This window comes from Armigeres subalbatus, chromosome 1, assembly GCF_024139115.2.
Source record: "Armigeres subalbatus isolate Guangzhou_Male chromosome 1, GZ_Asu_2, whole genome shotgun sequence".
In the NCBI taxonomy this organism is placed as follows: domain Eukaryota; kingdom Metazoa; phylum Arthropoda; class Insecta; order Diptera; family Culicidae; genus Armigeres; species Armigeres subalbatus.
Window position 1 is genome coordinate 152,280,685 of NC_085139.1, and position 16,670 is coordinate 152,297,354.

At 37.8% G+C, this 16,670-nt stretch overlaps 1 protein-coding gene across 14 annotated transcripts in view; it reads left to right on the forward strand.

Annotated features, from left to right (window-relative positions):
- Window positions 1-16,670, forward strand: part of LOC134205292 (inhibitory POU protein) — a 112,417-nt gene that overhangs the window by 11,820 nt on the left and 83,927 nt on the right. For 13 of the 14 annotated variants that reach the window (XM_062680432.1, XM_062680418.1, XM_062680421.1 and 10 more), the window contains exon 2: window positions 610-1,185. In XM_062680432.1, the coding sequence (XP_062536416.1) occupies window positions 1,060-1,185 (126 nt within the window). In that variant the 5' untranslated portion in view covers window positions 610-1,059. The remainder of the gene's footprint in view (window positions 1-609; window positions 1,186-16,670) is intronic. The other variant, XM_062680419.1, reaches the window with a different exon arrangement.

A 16,670-nucleotide genomic window follows, 5' to 3' on the forward strand; every position in this document is an offset into this window, starting at 1 on the left:
GCACGTGAGTAATGCTTTTTATGATGCTTTGGTATCAATGTGATTCGTAAGTCTGCTTTTCTAAAAGATCGAAGTAATGGTATACTTTTACTTACTCAGCGAAAAAGAACGCTCTCACTCAATTATTCTGTTTTCTTATACCATAAGTTTTTGAGGGGTTTAAATATATTTTTCATATTTACGACACAAGCATTCCACGGACCCACATTGCATTGAATGCAACGCATTCAAAAATTTAGTGAATAAACTAGTTTATCACCCCTAAAAACGCATATAGGTACATCGATTACAATGGCTTTATTTCAGTCTCCATTAGAGGCCGACGGATAGAGATTTATCTCAAATCTTAATTCATTGCAAATATATTATTGTTCAAAATGATCAAACTGAAATTTTGTTCAGCAAAGAATCGTTAGTGCTAGAAATTATTTCAAACATTTAATTTTTTTTCGGGACGAAGATTGCAGGATCAGCTGCTCTATTGAAACTGTTATTTTATTAAGAATTTTTATTACCGCCGTGTTGTATTACGCCTAATGTCCATTGATTCCTGAAAAGATTTATGTCATACCTGCAGACTAACTAAATTTGTTATCTTTTCTTCCGCAGCTCATCACTACAAGTGCTGAAGCTCATCACTACAAGAAGCTGATAGTCGAATTGCACAATCACAATCATCGAACTTCATATAATCGAACAATTTCATCGGTTGACAACACAAAAACAACGGTTGAGAAAATCCAATACGAAAATAGAAGTTGGCCATTGTGGAAAATGATATATAAAGAGTGACACTTACACCGGAGTGGATGATATGACAGGGAGAAGAAAAAAAAGTCAATTAAATCGTGAAAGTGTCAAACTACTGCATAAAAGTTAGAGTGATTCCCAAGACAAAAAGTTTCACGCTACTGACATTGACGTCGAGAAGTGAAGCGAAGTGTCAGTGATTGGTTTCTGGGCAAATATTGCCAATATAAGCAATTCAAAATTTACTCACCCACGCATTTTGACGCCGCTAAGGCGTTGAAGTTAGAAGACGAGTTTGCTGGCGGTTGCATGACTATGTCTATGTATCCGTCAGCAGATAAAATGAAAATGAGCACCCCCACTTGTTTTCCCAGTCGATACAGTCCTACCTATCGAGGACCAGATCAGATGCGACGATGCATGACCAATCCTTCGGTAAGTACACAGGTTATTTAACTTATTCCAGGCAATAGGGGGTGGGGGGTGGTAGCCCCCCCTCCCTCCTCTGTCACTCTTTTTTTTTGTATTTCGAGTGTATGCAATGTCACAAAATCGTAGACCACCTCCCCTCTCAAACTGTGGACGTCATTTTTGAACGGCTCCTAATAGTATAGTACTACTTTAATGTGTTCTATTGGGGAATTTTCAAACCATACAGTAATTTTATTATCTTGTACTAGTTTATTTGTGGACGCAGTAGCGCCCTTGGCAAGTGTTTTTTTTTTCAATATAAACGGTTCATTAATTCATGGATTACAAAAATCAAAATTTTCAGCGTCTGTTGTCTGTGATTATTTTAATCAAATGCTGTGTCTGGTTGTCTAAGGTTGTCACTGGTTTTGTTTTCTGCATCTGATAGTAAAAAATAATGAATTATTGGCAGTGGCTGATTTTCTACCCGCCGCTTCCACATCCAGGCGCTATTATATATGCGCAAATAGCCAGCATGAGTTAACCGCCAGAAATTTGTATGGCGAAAGACATCTAACGCGGGTTTTCTCAAAATTAGGAACTTTTCATGAAAAACTATTTGGTACGGGTTATGTAGGAAGGTGTCCGCTACTACGCCTACCAAATATTTTTTCGATAAAGGTGCTTAATTTTGAGAAATCGAACCTTAGATGCCTTTCGCCATACTGATTTCAGAAAGTTAACTCCTAGTGTGCCGCTGTAAGCACGGTCATAGCAGGCATTGAAGTGTCAAATATTTAATTTTTTTTGCGAGAATTTCCCCGCGCTGCGTCTGGTTGGTTAGTCACCGGACAGATAAACAGGGCTATTATATATAGTATTGAGTCGTCCTCTTTAATTCACCAATAGATATCAGCATGCGGAATCCGGAAAAATATCAAAAATAAAGCTGGGATTTTCCTTAGTCTAGTGGCTATAAAGTAAGACCATGCTGAGGGTGGCTGGGTTCGATTCCCGATTTTCGGTTTGGGAATTGTCTCGACTTCCCTGGGCATAAAAAAGATCATCGTGTTAGCTTCATGATATACGAAACGAATGCAAAAATGGTAATTTAGCTTGGGAAACCTCGTGGGTAATAACTGTGGAAGTGTTCAGTGAAGGCGCGGTTTGTTGTAGTTGCTCTTTGGTTTAAATTAAGGAAGTTTGTTGATGATTGTATATACCTGTTGTTGAAATAAAGAGAGCTGCTGGCAGAATTATCTATCAGTAGCCTGCCGTGGAGTGAGAGGGAACTCTAGTATTTATTGTTCTTTGTGAGGGGGCTCCCTGGTTTTGCCCAACAGGTTATGGGCCCAGCACTGTTCTGGATCTACATCTTAGTGGGATGGATTGACCGCCGGACCGAATTCATCAGCAGGTCGGAACCATTGGTAGGATGCTGGATGGTCAACAGGAGTCCAGGAGAAATGATGTAACTATAGGGGGCTTAATACTTTGGGGCTATAGGGGGCTTAATACTTTGAATAAGTATTGCATATATCGATTCCCGGCGCCGGTCTAGACAATTTTCGGTTTGGAAATTATCTCGACTTCCCTGGGCATAAAAGTATCATCGTGTTAGCCTCATGATATACGAATGCAAAAATTGTAACTTGGCTTAGAAACCTCGCAATTAATCACTGTGGAAGTGCTTAATGAACACTAAGTTGCGAGGTGGCTTTGTATGTCCATGAGTGAAAAAAAATCTGAGTCACGAACGTCCCATATTGAAAGTACCCGCATAACAGTTCTATCGAGAATTTAAATGACCTGATTTCACAAACCTAAACAATGTTTCGATCAAACTGAATCATTTCACGGTAATCCATTGAATCATGAACAACTCAGCAAAATGTCAACAAGGTCCGGCGATAATTCATTTTATTATTTTACAATGTTATGAAAACTCATATGTGAATATGTACGTTATGTGGAAGATATTGATTTGAAAAATGTATTGGAGGTAACCACTTTCCCTTCGATGGGACTCGAACCCATGACCGTTCGGGTTCGAGTCCCATCGAAGGGAAAGTGGTTACCTCCAATACATTTTCCAAATCAATATCTTCCACATAACGTACATATTCACATATGAGTTTTCATAACATTGTAAATTAACGTCCAAGTCGGGTGGTTTAATCCCCGGAAATAGGCAATTTTCTTTTATTAGATTTTTTTAAATTTTATATGGAAGATGCGATTTGGAACTTCAATGGCTTTTATCTCAGTATGCATAAAAACGGTATGGGACGGATATGCGAGTTGGGGCAGTTCATGAATTGACCAGTTTTACGAATATGCCGGATCTTCCAGAGGACCTCCTGTACCTGTACCTGTACCTCCTGTATTTATTACTCAGAGTACAATAACGAAAAGCATTTTAAATACGCGCTCTTCTGAGTTACACGAATTGATCACTTTACTTACGTTTAGGAGGGACATCGGACCGTCGAATAACCAGGAAATATGATAATCTATGAAAGTTGACAATGTCTACGTTTTATTCGCATTATTGCTACAAAACCTTATGTGAATTTTCAAATTTACCTTTCAAAACACTATAAGTTATGCGAAAAATTGGTATTAGAATCTTTGTTGCTTCAAAATCGATTCCTGGGAACCAGAATGGGTATACTTCGAAAGTCAGTCCGGAACAAAAAACCAGACAGGTAAATCTTTCTGAAACTTTTCGGATTTTCTAGCGGAAATTCTTCAAAATTTCCATGGATTTTTTGGAATTCCTAATTTATTATTCCTTCCTTGTTTATTATTTTTGTGATTTTATTCAGTAGTGAGCACGCATATTAGCAAAAAGAAGCGACGAAATTGGTGCCGTAATTCTTTGTTTCGCGATGAAATTAATATATGTTCAGTGAGATGGAAAACGGAACAGTTCCCCTAGATCATTGGCGTGCCAAATTTTGAACAGTGGCGCGCCGGTGCAAAAACATCGGCGTTGGCGTAGAGCCAATAACTGTCGGCTGTGGCGTGACGGCTCACAACTCAACCGGTGTGGTCTAATTATTGAGATATCATCATTGATTCGAATCACCATTTTCTTTTTAACTTTTGAACGCAATGGCCGATCGTTATTAAATTGAACAGTGATCAACTAGGCTTTTCCCTCTGTCGAATTTCCAAGTTGTGCGAAGTCGTTTGAGGTTTGAAAAGTTGGCTAATGAGTTTCTTAGTTTTGTGCACACACATACACACTGACAGGCAGACATTTGTTCAGTTCTCTGAGCTGAGTTGATTGGTATAAAACACCGAGCTGTCTCCGCGCCTTATATAAAAGATCGTTTTGTGAGATGAGATGAGTGAGATGTTAACCTTTCGGACAAGTTTGCATGACAACTAGTACGAGTAAGGCAAACAATATTCGAGTTTCGAAAGGGACCCAGAATGGTTAGGCTACCTAAGAATTTTTAACAAACCCTGGCTAACTCCACAGTATTCGTTAGGTGGGTGGAATGTCGAGTGGTTGCCAGCCAGTAGAAGCTGTAAATATAATAAACGATGACTTATCGTTTTTTTTATGGAATAATTAGGCAAATCGAATGTTAAAAAAATGTTAGTCTATCCTAGAATGTTTCACCAGTTCGGTTAATTCGGATAATTTCTTTGCCTTTCGTTCAACGCACGTGCATTTATTTTGGGTGTTCAACAATTGGTAGGGGAGAAAAGTGCATATGCATAATGCACCCATGGGGCAAAGCGTCAAGCGTCACTCATTAAATCACTCATAGAATGTTTTGTATGACATTTATGAATAAGTATTACCATTACCATAAGGGGCCCTCCTTAGCCGTGCGGTAAGACGCGCGGCTACAAAGCAAGACCATGCTGAGGGTGGCTGGGTTCGATTCCCGGTGCCGGTCTAGGCAATTTTCGGATTGGAAATTGTCTCGACTTCCCTGGGCATAAAAGTATCATCGTGCTAGCGTCATGATATACGAATGCAAAAATGGTAACCTGGCTTAGAAACTTCGCAGTTAATAACTGTGGAAGTGCTTAATGAACACTAAGCTGTGAGGCGGCTCTGCCACAGTGTGGGGATGTAATGCCAATAAGAAGAAGAAGAAGATTGCCATGACAATCCAATATTAGTTATTCATTACTGAACTACAAAGGAAGATATTGAGCAAAATCCCTTCATGCTCACTCGAATTTAAACATTTGCGATTCTTCCTCCTTACACGTACACTGAGAAAAAATCCGTGGTAAAAACTACTATTTTGTAGACTACGCTCTGTTTTTAAAACTACCATGAAATTTCAGTTATTTTTACCATGGTTCCAGAGAAATTCACCACTGTTTCAGTTCATGTGACAACATTCCGCATGGGCCACAGTTACGGGGTAAGATCTACCACAGTTACATTGCCAGCTACAGGCAAATCCTGACCCAACGAATACCTTCCTCATTATCCAACTCCGTGGTACTTATGAGGGTGTCGCTAAGTCGGTAGCCTCTCGTTAAGTAAGTACAACATCAACACTTCCTTCCTCTACCTAGTTACGGTGAAGATGGGCGTGGCCAGGAGTAGTAATCCTCATGCTTTTGTTATTTTTGTTTAAGACTGGGATCAAGGACCACTCCCCTTCTTGATTTCTGATAGCATTCTAGATAAGGATCTCATGGTGCGTGATGTAAACAAACAGCAATAACTCGGTTTCTCGGGATGAGCGACAGGCGGCGCGAGAGTATGACAAATGGAAGCAATGGCCAGAAGCGAAACCAAAAACAACTCCAAATCTATTAAGATGCGTAATTGATTTCAGGGCGCGATAACACTCGCGAAATGAATTTAACGGCGGAGGTAGGCAGAGTGATACTTTGGGAACGTTAGCGTCTATGATTCGTCAATTATGGCTTTCGAAAAACTTGCAAAAAACACTGCGAAATATAGCTTGAAAAAATAACAATCCACTTCGAACTATGTATCATTGGATACTCAATCTCAAAAGTAAAACATGAGTATCACTAGTGTCCAATCTACGAATTACACCGTAACTATGCTAATGCTAATGCTATGCTAATGCAACATTCCGCATGGGCCACAGTTGATTTTTACTGCGCGCATGGTAAAATCAAACGGGTTTGTTATCTGCTGAAAATCGTCGGTGCGTATTCTTAAAATAACCCTCGGAATGGTAGTTTCGACTGCAATATTTTTTTGCGTGTAGGATTGTCGTTCAATCTATTAAGAAGAAAAACAAACAACCATGCGTTCACCATCATTCTACATGCAATGGAGTCATTTTACACCACTATTCGGGCGTTTTGCCCCAGACCCATTTTAAATTTTTTTTTAAGTAAGTTGTTGTTTTGAATAGGAAATCATTGTGAACTGTAGTTGATTTTGTAAAGTTTGCATCTACACGTTGAAATGGTTCGGCATTATTGTTTGGTGCATTTTGGACGGTTAAAAACATTTAGCCGTTCAATATTTGACGATTTCTCCTACGCCAATGGATTTCATAGCCTTTAAATTATGCCAAACATACATTTTTACGCAAAACGCCTTTAAAAAGCTTACTTATTTTTAATGCACTTGTCGTTAACTGATTGGCTTGCAACAAATTGTATTAGACGAGGAATCTTGTCCCATTGTTTCCTATTAAAAAGGGATCGGTTATGTTCTTAAATTATGACCATATTTCTTAAACTGGATGTTTGGCCACTTTAGACCAAGGTATCACTATCCTTACCTCACGAGGAATAGCTTACTGATAAAGGTGCGCCTTGAGCAGTTTCGGATTCATTTTTTTAAACTTTTCCCGTGTTTTTTCTAAGTTAAACACTACTTCGGCTTCAACAGAAAGGTGAAATAATATTGACTTTTACTATACATCGGTACTGAAGTTGAAACATATGTTTGCTACTTCTTATAATATAAGAATTCGTTTTTATTCAGAGATCTGATTTCATTATGTTTGGCATCCCTAGTAACATTTTAGTTTTATGCTGGTTTTCAACGCTCTTGAAGAGTAAATTATGGATATCAAGAGCGTTATAAAACTTAAAATATAACTTGGGATGAAACGCACCTTAACATAGAGTTTTAATCAAATGGGGATTTCAGAAGATCCATCGTGTCCACTTCATTCTTTTGACAAGCGCTACGGAGCTTAGAGATCCATGGGTTCAGCTTCCAGGCTGAAGGTTATTTGAGTTTTTAGAATATATTCCATTGACTCCATCTACGAGGAAACTAGAAGGGAACAGGTGATATCAATTTCATAATTTCCCTACCATCAGTTATAAGTAGGGGTGGTGGAAATTCGCGATTTCGCAGAAGCCGCGAAATCCGCGAAATTTGACGTTAGTTGCGAAATTTAAATATTTTCGCGAAAAACCGGGAAATTAACCTTTCCCGTTAATAATTTTATTCCATTCTATTGTCTCAGTCGATTTCTTGACCTAGTCAATACCAACTTGACAAACAACGCATTTTTTGACGTCTCGAAATTTTTTTTTAAAGTGCAAAGGTCGAAATTGGTCGCCAAAATTAAATTGAAGGACAATTTTGTTTTCCTTTCAAATTTTAAAAACAGTTAGAGACGTAAAAAATATGGATTCTTTAGGAAAGTTTATCCTAAATAAGAGAATTATTCGATTGTACCAATAAAATTGTTTGACGGGAGAAGTCATTCTGGCTTCAAAGCCTGTTCGATGGAATTTCAGAATGTGCAACTAACAAGTCTATGATACAGGATGGGCTATCGGCCTACAAACATGCCGTTACGGAAATACAGGAAAATGCCGATCCATTCTCGTTTTGGTTTGCAAACCGAGACCGCTTTCTTCAGCTATTCAAAATGGCGGTACAATTTAATCAACACCTCCCAGCGCCAAAAGTTGAAGGAAAAAAAATTTGGCAAACCAAGTGCTTTTGACCAGTAATGCAAAGAAATAATAAAAAAAATATTTTTTTTTTATTATAGACTCTTTAAAATTTTATTCGAGTCTGAAAAAATAATTTGAAATGATTAAACGCAACAATTTAAATAAATATGGAATCTAGATTGTCTTTTCTATTTTTTGTACCGAAATATAATTTACCGCGAAATTGCTGCGAATTTCCAGATTTTCCGCATGAGCCGTCCACGAAATTTTTAAAAATTTGCCGCGAATTTCCACTACCCCTAGTTATAAGTGTTAACAAAAATTGTAAGAACTAGTACAGTATTAAAGTATCAGAGTACAGTGTGAAAACAACTCATTCAAGTTGCTTTATTGACAAGGGGAGACCCCCTTCGCCGGACACCTACCAGTACAAGACACTTATCAAAACGACACTTGCAGAGATCCCTCCACCATCTCATGTGGTACAGAAGAAAGCTATTGAAAAGTTCTTTACCTGCATGGAATATCAGTTACTCTTATTCATGTTACGCATATCTTTAGAAGGAATATATATACTATCCGCAAAACTAGCACTGGAGTGTTGGGCAACAAAATAACTTAACTCAGTGGTTAATATGATATAAAATTGCTTCCATCTTCAAAATGTAACGTTTTGCGAAAATATGTTTCATTGATCAAAACGCCCCAGTGCACTGCAGTGTAGGCAAGACGATATGTCCTTACCAATTGGACACAAGCGCAGCGAGCTTGCAGCAGTTGCTTCCAAATTATATGGAAACTATTGAAATGTAATTCTAACATGATTAAATGGACTTATGTTGTTTTTATTTATTATCAAGCACATAAGGATAAAAAGGTTACAATTTTCACTATAGGGTTGATAAAATACTAATGAAGGGCTATGAAACGTCTTTGGCTAAGGTGGGGCGTATTGTCCAGGCACTTTTTGAAAATCATTTTTTCACGACTTTCCAAAAAAATAATATTTTTATATGACTACTCACGGGCAATGCATTTACGACTTCCTGGACTACCAAATAACACAAAGTTAGCATAAATTGCGTTGAAAAGTAAAAAATTATCAAGGTATTGCCTTAGGGGGAAGGGCATAATTATACCGTCTCACCCTATATAATGAAATTGTGGCGCAGAATCAATTTCTGTATCCGGTAACTGTCCCCTGGATCCGGACAGTGATATTTTTCATGTTATCAAAAAGAAATTATTTACACCCGTTTTGTTAAATTTACTGAAATATAATTGTTTCTTCTTGTTGAGGTATCAGAAAGCCACGGAAATAAGTAGAAACAAAAATTGAAGATGCAATTGAAAAAGATGGGAGTTTAGAGTAGAATGTTAGAATTTTAGCTGGAGAGTCAAATAAGCTCTACTAACACATTATAGACATTGTAGATTCCATAGACGACCTGAGGCGAAGGCGAATGTAGCCAGACGAACTGTCCATTAGAGTAGCTAAACGAGCATGACGTCACGATAGCAACCCAAGCAACAGAACATGTGACGGCAAATTCGCGTGGTACACTGTGAAAAAAAAAACGGAAAAATACACTAAATCAAAAAGACTCAATCGTGTCTCCGCTCGTGTATGGAACCTATAGTTTCTATAATTTTAATATCTACAACTTAAAGCAAGTAAAAAATATTTCTATTCTAAATGATGTCTTTACTCATGGAACGGAACTTGGACATATTTGAACAGGATGCAATAATGTTCGGTAGTTGGGGACACTTTTCAGAAACGTGATCAAGGTTTTTCTGAATCGTTTTGGGACTCCGATAAACTCTGCAAAATATGGACTCGATTGATGGCGTCCTCGCTTTCCACATCGCGTTTTTAATTTATATGAAGATTACTTTTTTTACATTTTTGCTTTTGGCGGCTTCAAATTATCGTCAATCACGTGACTCAATACGGTCTGACTTATAGGTCTGAAAGACGCCGAAGGACTTTGCCGAAGAAGGTTCGTAGCTGATCTACACAAAATGTTATAACTCTTAGAAAAGTGATTGTCCAAACCATATGCAAGAACTCAATGTTTCTGCCAGCACTACCGGACAAAAGGGAGGGCAAAACCCATATTATTTCTTTGTTCCCAGTAGCTCCAAAGCCTAATAAGATCAATAATTTTGAAATAACAGGCATTTAAATTATTGGTCCACAGTACTGACAGAATAAACGATTTTTTACATATAGTTAATAATCTATCTTCGAAGCGTTGTAACTTTTTTCGTGAGCGTTCTTGCAACGTTCCTTCTTCAGCAAAGTTTTCCGGCATCCTTTGAGTTACACTTTAATGCAATGTGGTGCTTGATTTACGATTAATTAAAATCTCTAGAAAATGCAAAAATATACGTTTTCCAATTCACAATCCAATACAAACTTCAATCGCGATGCGGAAAGCAAGAAAGCAACCAACCCGGCCCAAATTCTGTACAGTCGTTTGGGACCCAGAATGGTTTCGAAAAAACATTGATTTCAAAAAATTACCATGACGCCCCATTCTATACAAGTAAACATAAGTCGGATAACTAGAGAGCTTTTCGTTAAATGGCTTTTGTGTTCGGCATTGTATATTTGGGTTAAATTAAAAACGAAAGTTCTTCTTTTTCTACGGTTCTACATTCCAACTGGAATTTGACCTGCTTTTCAATTTGGTATTCTATTAGTTTTCCAAACAAAATTGTCACTCAATAAGTTATATCACAGAATTTTGTTAGATCGTAGATCCAGATATTTTAGCAACATAATGCACCAAGATTTTAACTGCTTTTGGTAACAAAACAGTCGAGTCAAGTACGAGACACTGAAGACGACCACACAGTTGCGGTCGAAATACGTATCTGCAAAGTTAACAAAACGTAGTGGAATTAAATGGAAAGTACTAAACTCGTCTTAGACGGTTGAATACATTCCACTAAAAGAAGCTTAAAATATTTTTTCAGCAAAACATGATTTAAATTTGTTGTTCACTCCTGCTGGGTTTTTTCCTTACGAAAAGATTTGCGACTGAGGTGGGAAACGAACCCACACTGCGCAGCACGATATCGACACTAACTACTGTCGTGGCCACGAAGTACATGCTTTCGGTTGTGTTTGACATTTGCGCACTACCGCTTTCTGGTCGCCTCTGTCCATACTGCACTGAACAATAATGTTTCCGCCAGGTGATTGCATTTTGTTCTAAGTGTCACGTATGTTTCTCTGTATCTCAAGCGCATCCTCCTCTCCTTTTCTATGCTTATACATGAGTTTGAAATCAGAACTCAAAAAGTGAATCTTTGGTATAATGAATTAATTTGCATACTGATTAGCAAATGTTTTTATTTTTTACTCATGAAAATATCTACCAAAATTCAAGTGGTATTTTAAAGTTATGAATTTCATGTTTTGCATGGCATATCATGATTTATTCGGTATCTTGCATAACCTTTGCTGCTTCAAAAATCCGTTTTAAGAACGCTCTGCTAATCTAATATATTTTAGGAACGTATAAATCAATCAAAATTCTTCGTGAGTATGCATATTTCAATTTATTTAATTTCTTCGATAGCATAATGTTGTTTGTATGTATGTATGTAGTAATCCACCATCCTGGATTGAGTATTGCTCTGCATACGGTTCCACCCAACGTTATAGTCGAAATTAATTGTCATTCTGCCTTCAATGCACTGCTGTATGAGGGGCCGAAAATGGGGGTAGCAGAACCGTAAGCGAAGTCACTTACGCGAAACTCGTGGGATAGAAAGAGTCTCCTTCCAACAGTGTAATTCAACAGACTAACAATGAGATTCGCCATATTTATTGGGCTTTTCTCCGATAGCATAATATTGCATATGAATGATATGTAGAACTAATTTAAATTAGTTCAAACTATTAGAATTATGTCAAGAAAGATGCTCACTTTTCATAGCCTATCTCGAAAATAAAAATTATCATTATATTCCAATTTATTGATGAATGATTATTTGTACTGCAAACCGATTATTGCTAGTGATATTACGTTATGATATGTTAGGCGCAATCAGCACTAGGTGGATTATCCTCTTTTTTTATTACTAAGCATAGTATGGTATAAACATAGGCTTCCTTTCCTCTAGAGACCGAGTGTGAAAATGTACTTTGCTTGTTTTGACTGACGTTCATCCACTAGTACGGTCCAGCTCGCATTTTGGCTCGACAGCCATGGTACTGAGGGAACAAAGTATCGGAAAAACATACTAGCGTGAGCATGCTGAATAATTTATTCCGGGATTTGATCGTACATAAGACCTACATAAACGCGTGCTTCACGCTGCATGCTGTATGCAGGGAAGAAAAAGCGCATGTAGGTACACATTTACGCAAAAACAGTGCGCTGCAGGAGCTTAAAAAGCGTTGCATCCGTTTCTACTGCAGAGGAGCTCCTAGTCCTATTCCTATTCCAACGTTGCAGTCAATCGTGAAGCATTTCACGTGTCTCCGTTTTTTATTGTACCGGTAGCTCGAAATTAATACAGCGAGGAAGTACATTTTCAAATAGAATATGCAGCACCAAAAAAAAAATCACGTGTATTTTAAACCGTCGGCCTCTACCGTTGCTCGTCATTCAGATAAGATTTTGCCCTACTGGAACTTTGACTGGATTTCAACTTAAATTTGATTCGCAAGATACCACAATATATCAATAACGCAGCATATATTCTTCCTAAAAAAGATGCAGAACCTCTTTATCTTTCTAGTTCTAGTGATGAACTTCTTTCCGCGAAAAAAAAAATAACTCAAATAAGGTAAAAAATATCTTTATCTTTGCAAAAATCGCTGCATGAGCATGAGAGCATGAGCAGGATAACCGTACAATTCGTAGTTGCTACTCCGTGATTGATTAGAACTTGCGAAATTGCACAGGGAACCAATTGAATGGAGCTTGGGTTTAGCTATCATTCTCAATGTGCAAATTTCGAAAATTCAATGCATTTTACTAAGTCAATTACGGCGCCGGCCACGTCCTTACGGTCATCAAGGGAAGGAAGGATTATTAGTTCAACTCTCGTTGCTACTAGAGACCGAGTATACCTCTGCATCTCCACGGTAGTCTTAGGATAGGATATTGTGTTAGTATGAAGGGATATATTATCTGGATTCACTTTGGTAAGGAATATATGAATGAGAATTAGAAGTACTAGAGTAATGAGAAAGTATTAAAGTGAATTCTAATGGGATTCATTTTTTACAATTAGAATTTGAATGCTATTGGATTCTAATACCACGCACACGTCTACCACACCATCGCTACCCGCACATCAACATCACACATTCTTACTTGTATGAGGCCTGCACAAGCATAGCGACCGTATATAGCATTCATATGCGGGTACAAATGAATACCAATCTATTTTTACATTTTATTTACTGCTACTTAGTAACAGGCAGCTTTTTATAACAATTCTATATTTAGAATCATACTTGCTAGCAATGAGAATTTGATTTGCAAAGAGATTGAGTTATATGATTAACGAAATTATCTAATAGGAAATTGGAAAGGGCCAGGGATCAAACCCTTAATCTCCTGCTTATGAGGCAGAAGCAGTGACACAAGGCCACCAAGCCCCCTATATCTTTGCAAAAAACGCTGCAATATATTTTTCTAAAATAACATCTAACGGCTCATTTAAATGTTTTTCATACCGGAGACACATCTAATATATCTGTATTAATAAAAATGAGATTGCATTTCCTTTGAGGCAATATAACTCACGAACGGATTGTCCGATTTGTAAGCTTTTCTCACTAATCGATTCATCTTGAAATCAGCTGTGTTTATATGTACAAAGAGTTTGCAAATCTAATGGATAAAATTGAAAAGTTGTCAAAATACAATATGACATGAAGAAAAAATTCTAAGCTATTTTTCAAAATGAAGTCTGGTTCTAAGATTTTGATCTCATGGTTTCATGCTCGAGGATGATTGTTCACTGTAACTTTTCTTGAGCGATTCAAATATGACGTCCACTACTTTTTTAGATTTCTAGACCCCCTTCTCACTTCGTCACGTTTTTCTATTAGCTAATAGGGGCCGTCCAGAAACCACGTGGTCATATGTTTGGGGGTGGGGGCTGGATTTAGAAAATGACCACGATAATCCACATGGGGGGAGGGGGTGTTGCTCTCGAACCACGTGATTTTTTTTTTACACGAAAAGCTTTTAATGAATAATAATAGCGGTGTAAAAATACAAATCATTATATTATTAAACGCAAAGCGCATCTTAAGGCCGATGCCCACGTAGCGTCTTTTCAACTCAGCGTTAAAAGACGTAGGTGTGCATCGAAAATAACCGGTAACGCAGCGTCGGTCGCAACGCCGATGCATATCTGCGTTATTTGACCATCTTAGCCTTAGATCCTATTTCCATAAAAAATAAACGAAAAAACAGGTTGCGATTCAGGTTCCACAAAAAAAATTGGAAAGGAAAAATGGGAAAATAAAAAAAATGCGCCGCGCCACGCCGCAGATGGTTTTAGACATCACGCCGCCGACACTTTTTCATTAGCGGACTGCAGCTACAATTTTGAAGAATGTTCATTTCAATCAAAGGTAATTGCCTATTTCCGGTGATTAAACCACCCGACTTGGACGTTAATTTACAATGTTATGAAAACTCATATGTGAATATGTACGTTATGTGGAAGATATTGTTTTGGAAAATGTATTGGAGGTAACCACTTTCCCTTCAATGGGACTCGAACCCATGACCCTACAGTAGGGTCATGGGTTCGAGTCCCATCGAAGGGAAAGTGGTTACCTCCAATACATTTTCCAAATCAATATCTTCCACATAACGTACATATTCACATATGAGTTTTCATAAGAATGTTCATGTTTGTACAATAATCCGAGAAAAAAACTTCAAAAGAATTTCTTGTGGATATTCAGAAAAAATCAAGTAAAGAAATTTTCTGTAGAACCTTTTACATTACTTCATACAATCCTGTTATAGTGCTGGCATTCCAAATGATTTTTGAACAATTCTCTCTGAAAAATTTTGCTTGTAAATTTTGCTACAAATTGTTAATAAAAAAAAACCCAGATTAATCCACCTAGCGGTGATGGTGCCTTTCTCGTTCGTTCAAAAGGTTTGGAAAAATCTCAAATAACACCAATATGTGGATTAGTCTTATTTTTCATATTTGTTATTCTCGCCAAACGCAATTTGTTGCAAACAAATCGGATGAGCATAAGAGCAAAAAACGGCATCTTATTTTGTAGTTTTGAAATTAGTATTTTCGCCATAACTTTTGAATCAATTGTACGATCCGGTCTATAGGAAACAATGGGACAAGATTCTGCGTCGAATGCAATCTTTTGCGAGCGACCTGAGAAGCACACATATTTTGGCCATAACTTTCGATCCCATAGTTCGATCTGGCCAATTTCAAATAGGAAACAATGAGACAGGATTCTGCGTCGAATGCAACTTGTTGCGAGCCAATCGGTTGAGGATAAGTGCCCGAGAATGAGTGACATTTTTTACGCGATTTTTTCGTATGAATTTGTATTTTGGCCATAACTTTCGATCCCATAGTTCGATCAGGCCAATTTCAAATAGAAAACAATGAGACAGGATTCTGCGTCGAATGCAACTTGTTGCGAGCAAATCGGTTGAGGATAAGTGCCCGAAAAATGAGTGACATTTTTACGCGATTTTTTCGTATGAATTTGTTTTTTGGCCATAACTTTCGATCCCATAGTTCGATCTGGCCAATTTCAAATAGGAAACAATGAGACAGGATTCTGCGTCGAATGCAACTTGTTGCGAGCCAATCGGTTGAGGATAAGTGCCCGAAAAATAAGTGACATTTTTTACGCGATTTTTCCGTATGAATTTGTATTTTGGCCATAACTTCTGATCCCCATAGTCCGATCTGGCCAATTTCAAATAGGAAACAATGGAACAGGATTCTGCGTCGAATGCAACTTGTTGCGAGCCAATCGGTTGAGGATAAGTGCCCGAAAAATGAGTGACATTTTTTACGCGATTTTTCCGTATGAATTTGTATTTTGGCCATAACTTTCGATCTCATAGTTCGATCTGGCCAATTTCAAATAGGAAATAATGGAACAAGATTCTGCGTCGAATGCAATTTGTTGCGAGCAAATCGGTTGAGGATAAGTGCCCGAAAAATGAGTGACATTTTTACGCGATTTTTTCGTATGAATTTGTATTTGGCCATAACTTTCGATCCCATAGTTCGATCAGGCCATTTTCAAATAGGAAACAATGAGACAGGATTCTGCGTCGAATGCAACATGTTGCGAGCAAATCGGTTGAGGATAGGTGCCCGAAAAATGAGTGACATTTTTTACGCGATTTTTCCGTATGAATTTGTATTTTGGCCATAACTCTCGATCCCATAGTTCGATCTGGCCAATTTCAAATAGGAAACAATGGAACAGGATTCTTCGTCGAATGCGAGCCAATCGGTTGAGGATAAGTGCCCGAAAATGAGTAACATTTTTTACGCGATTTTTTCGTATGAATTTGTATTTTGGCCATAACTTTCGATCCCATAGTTCGATCTCGCCAATTTCAAATAGGAAA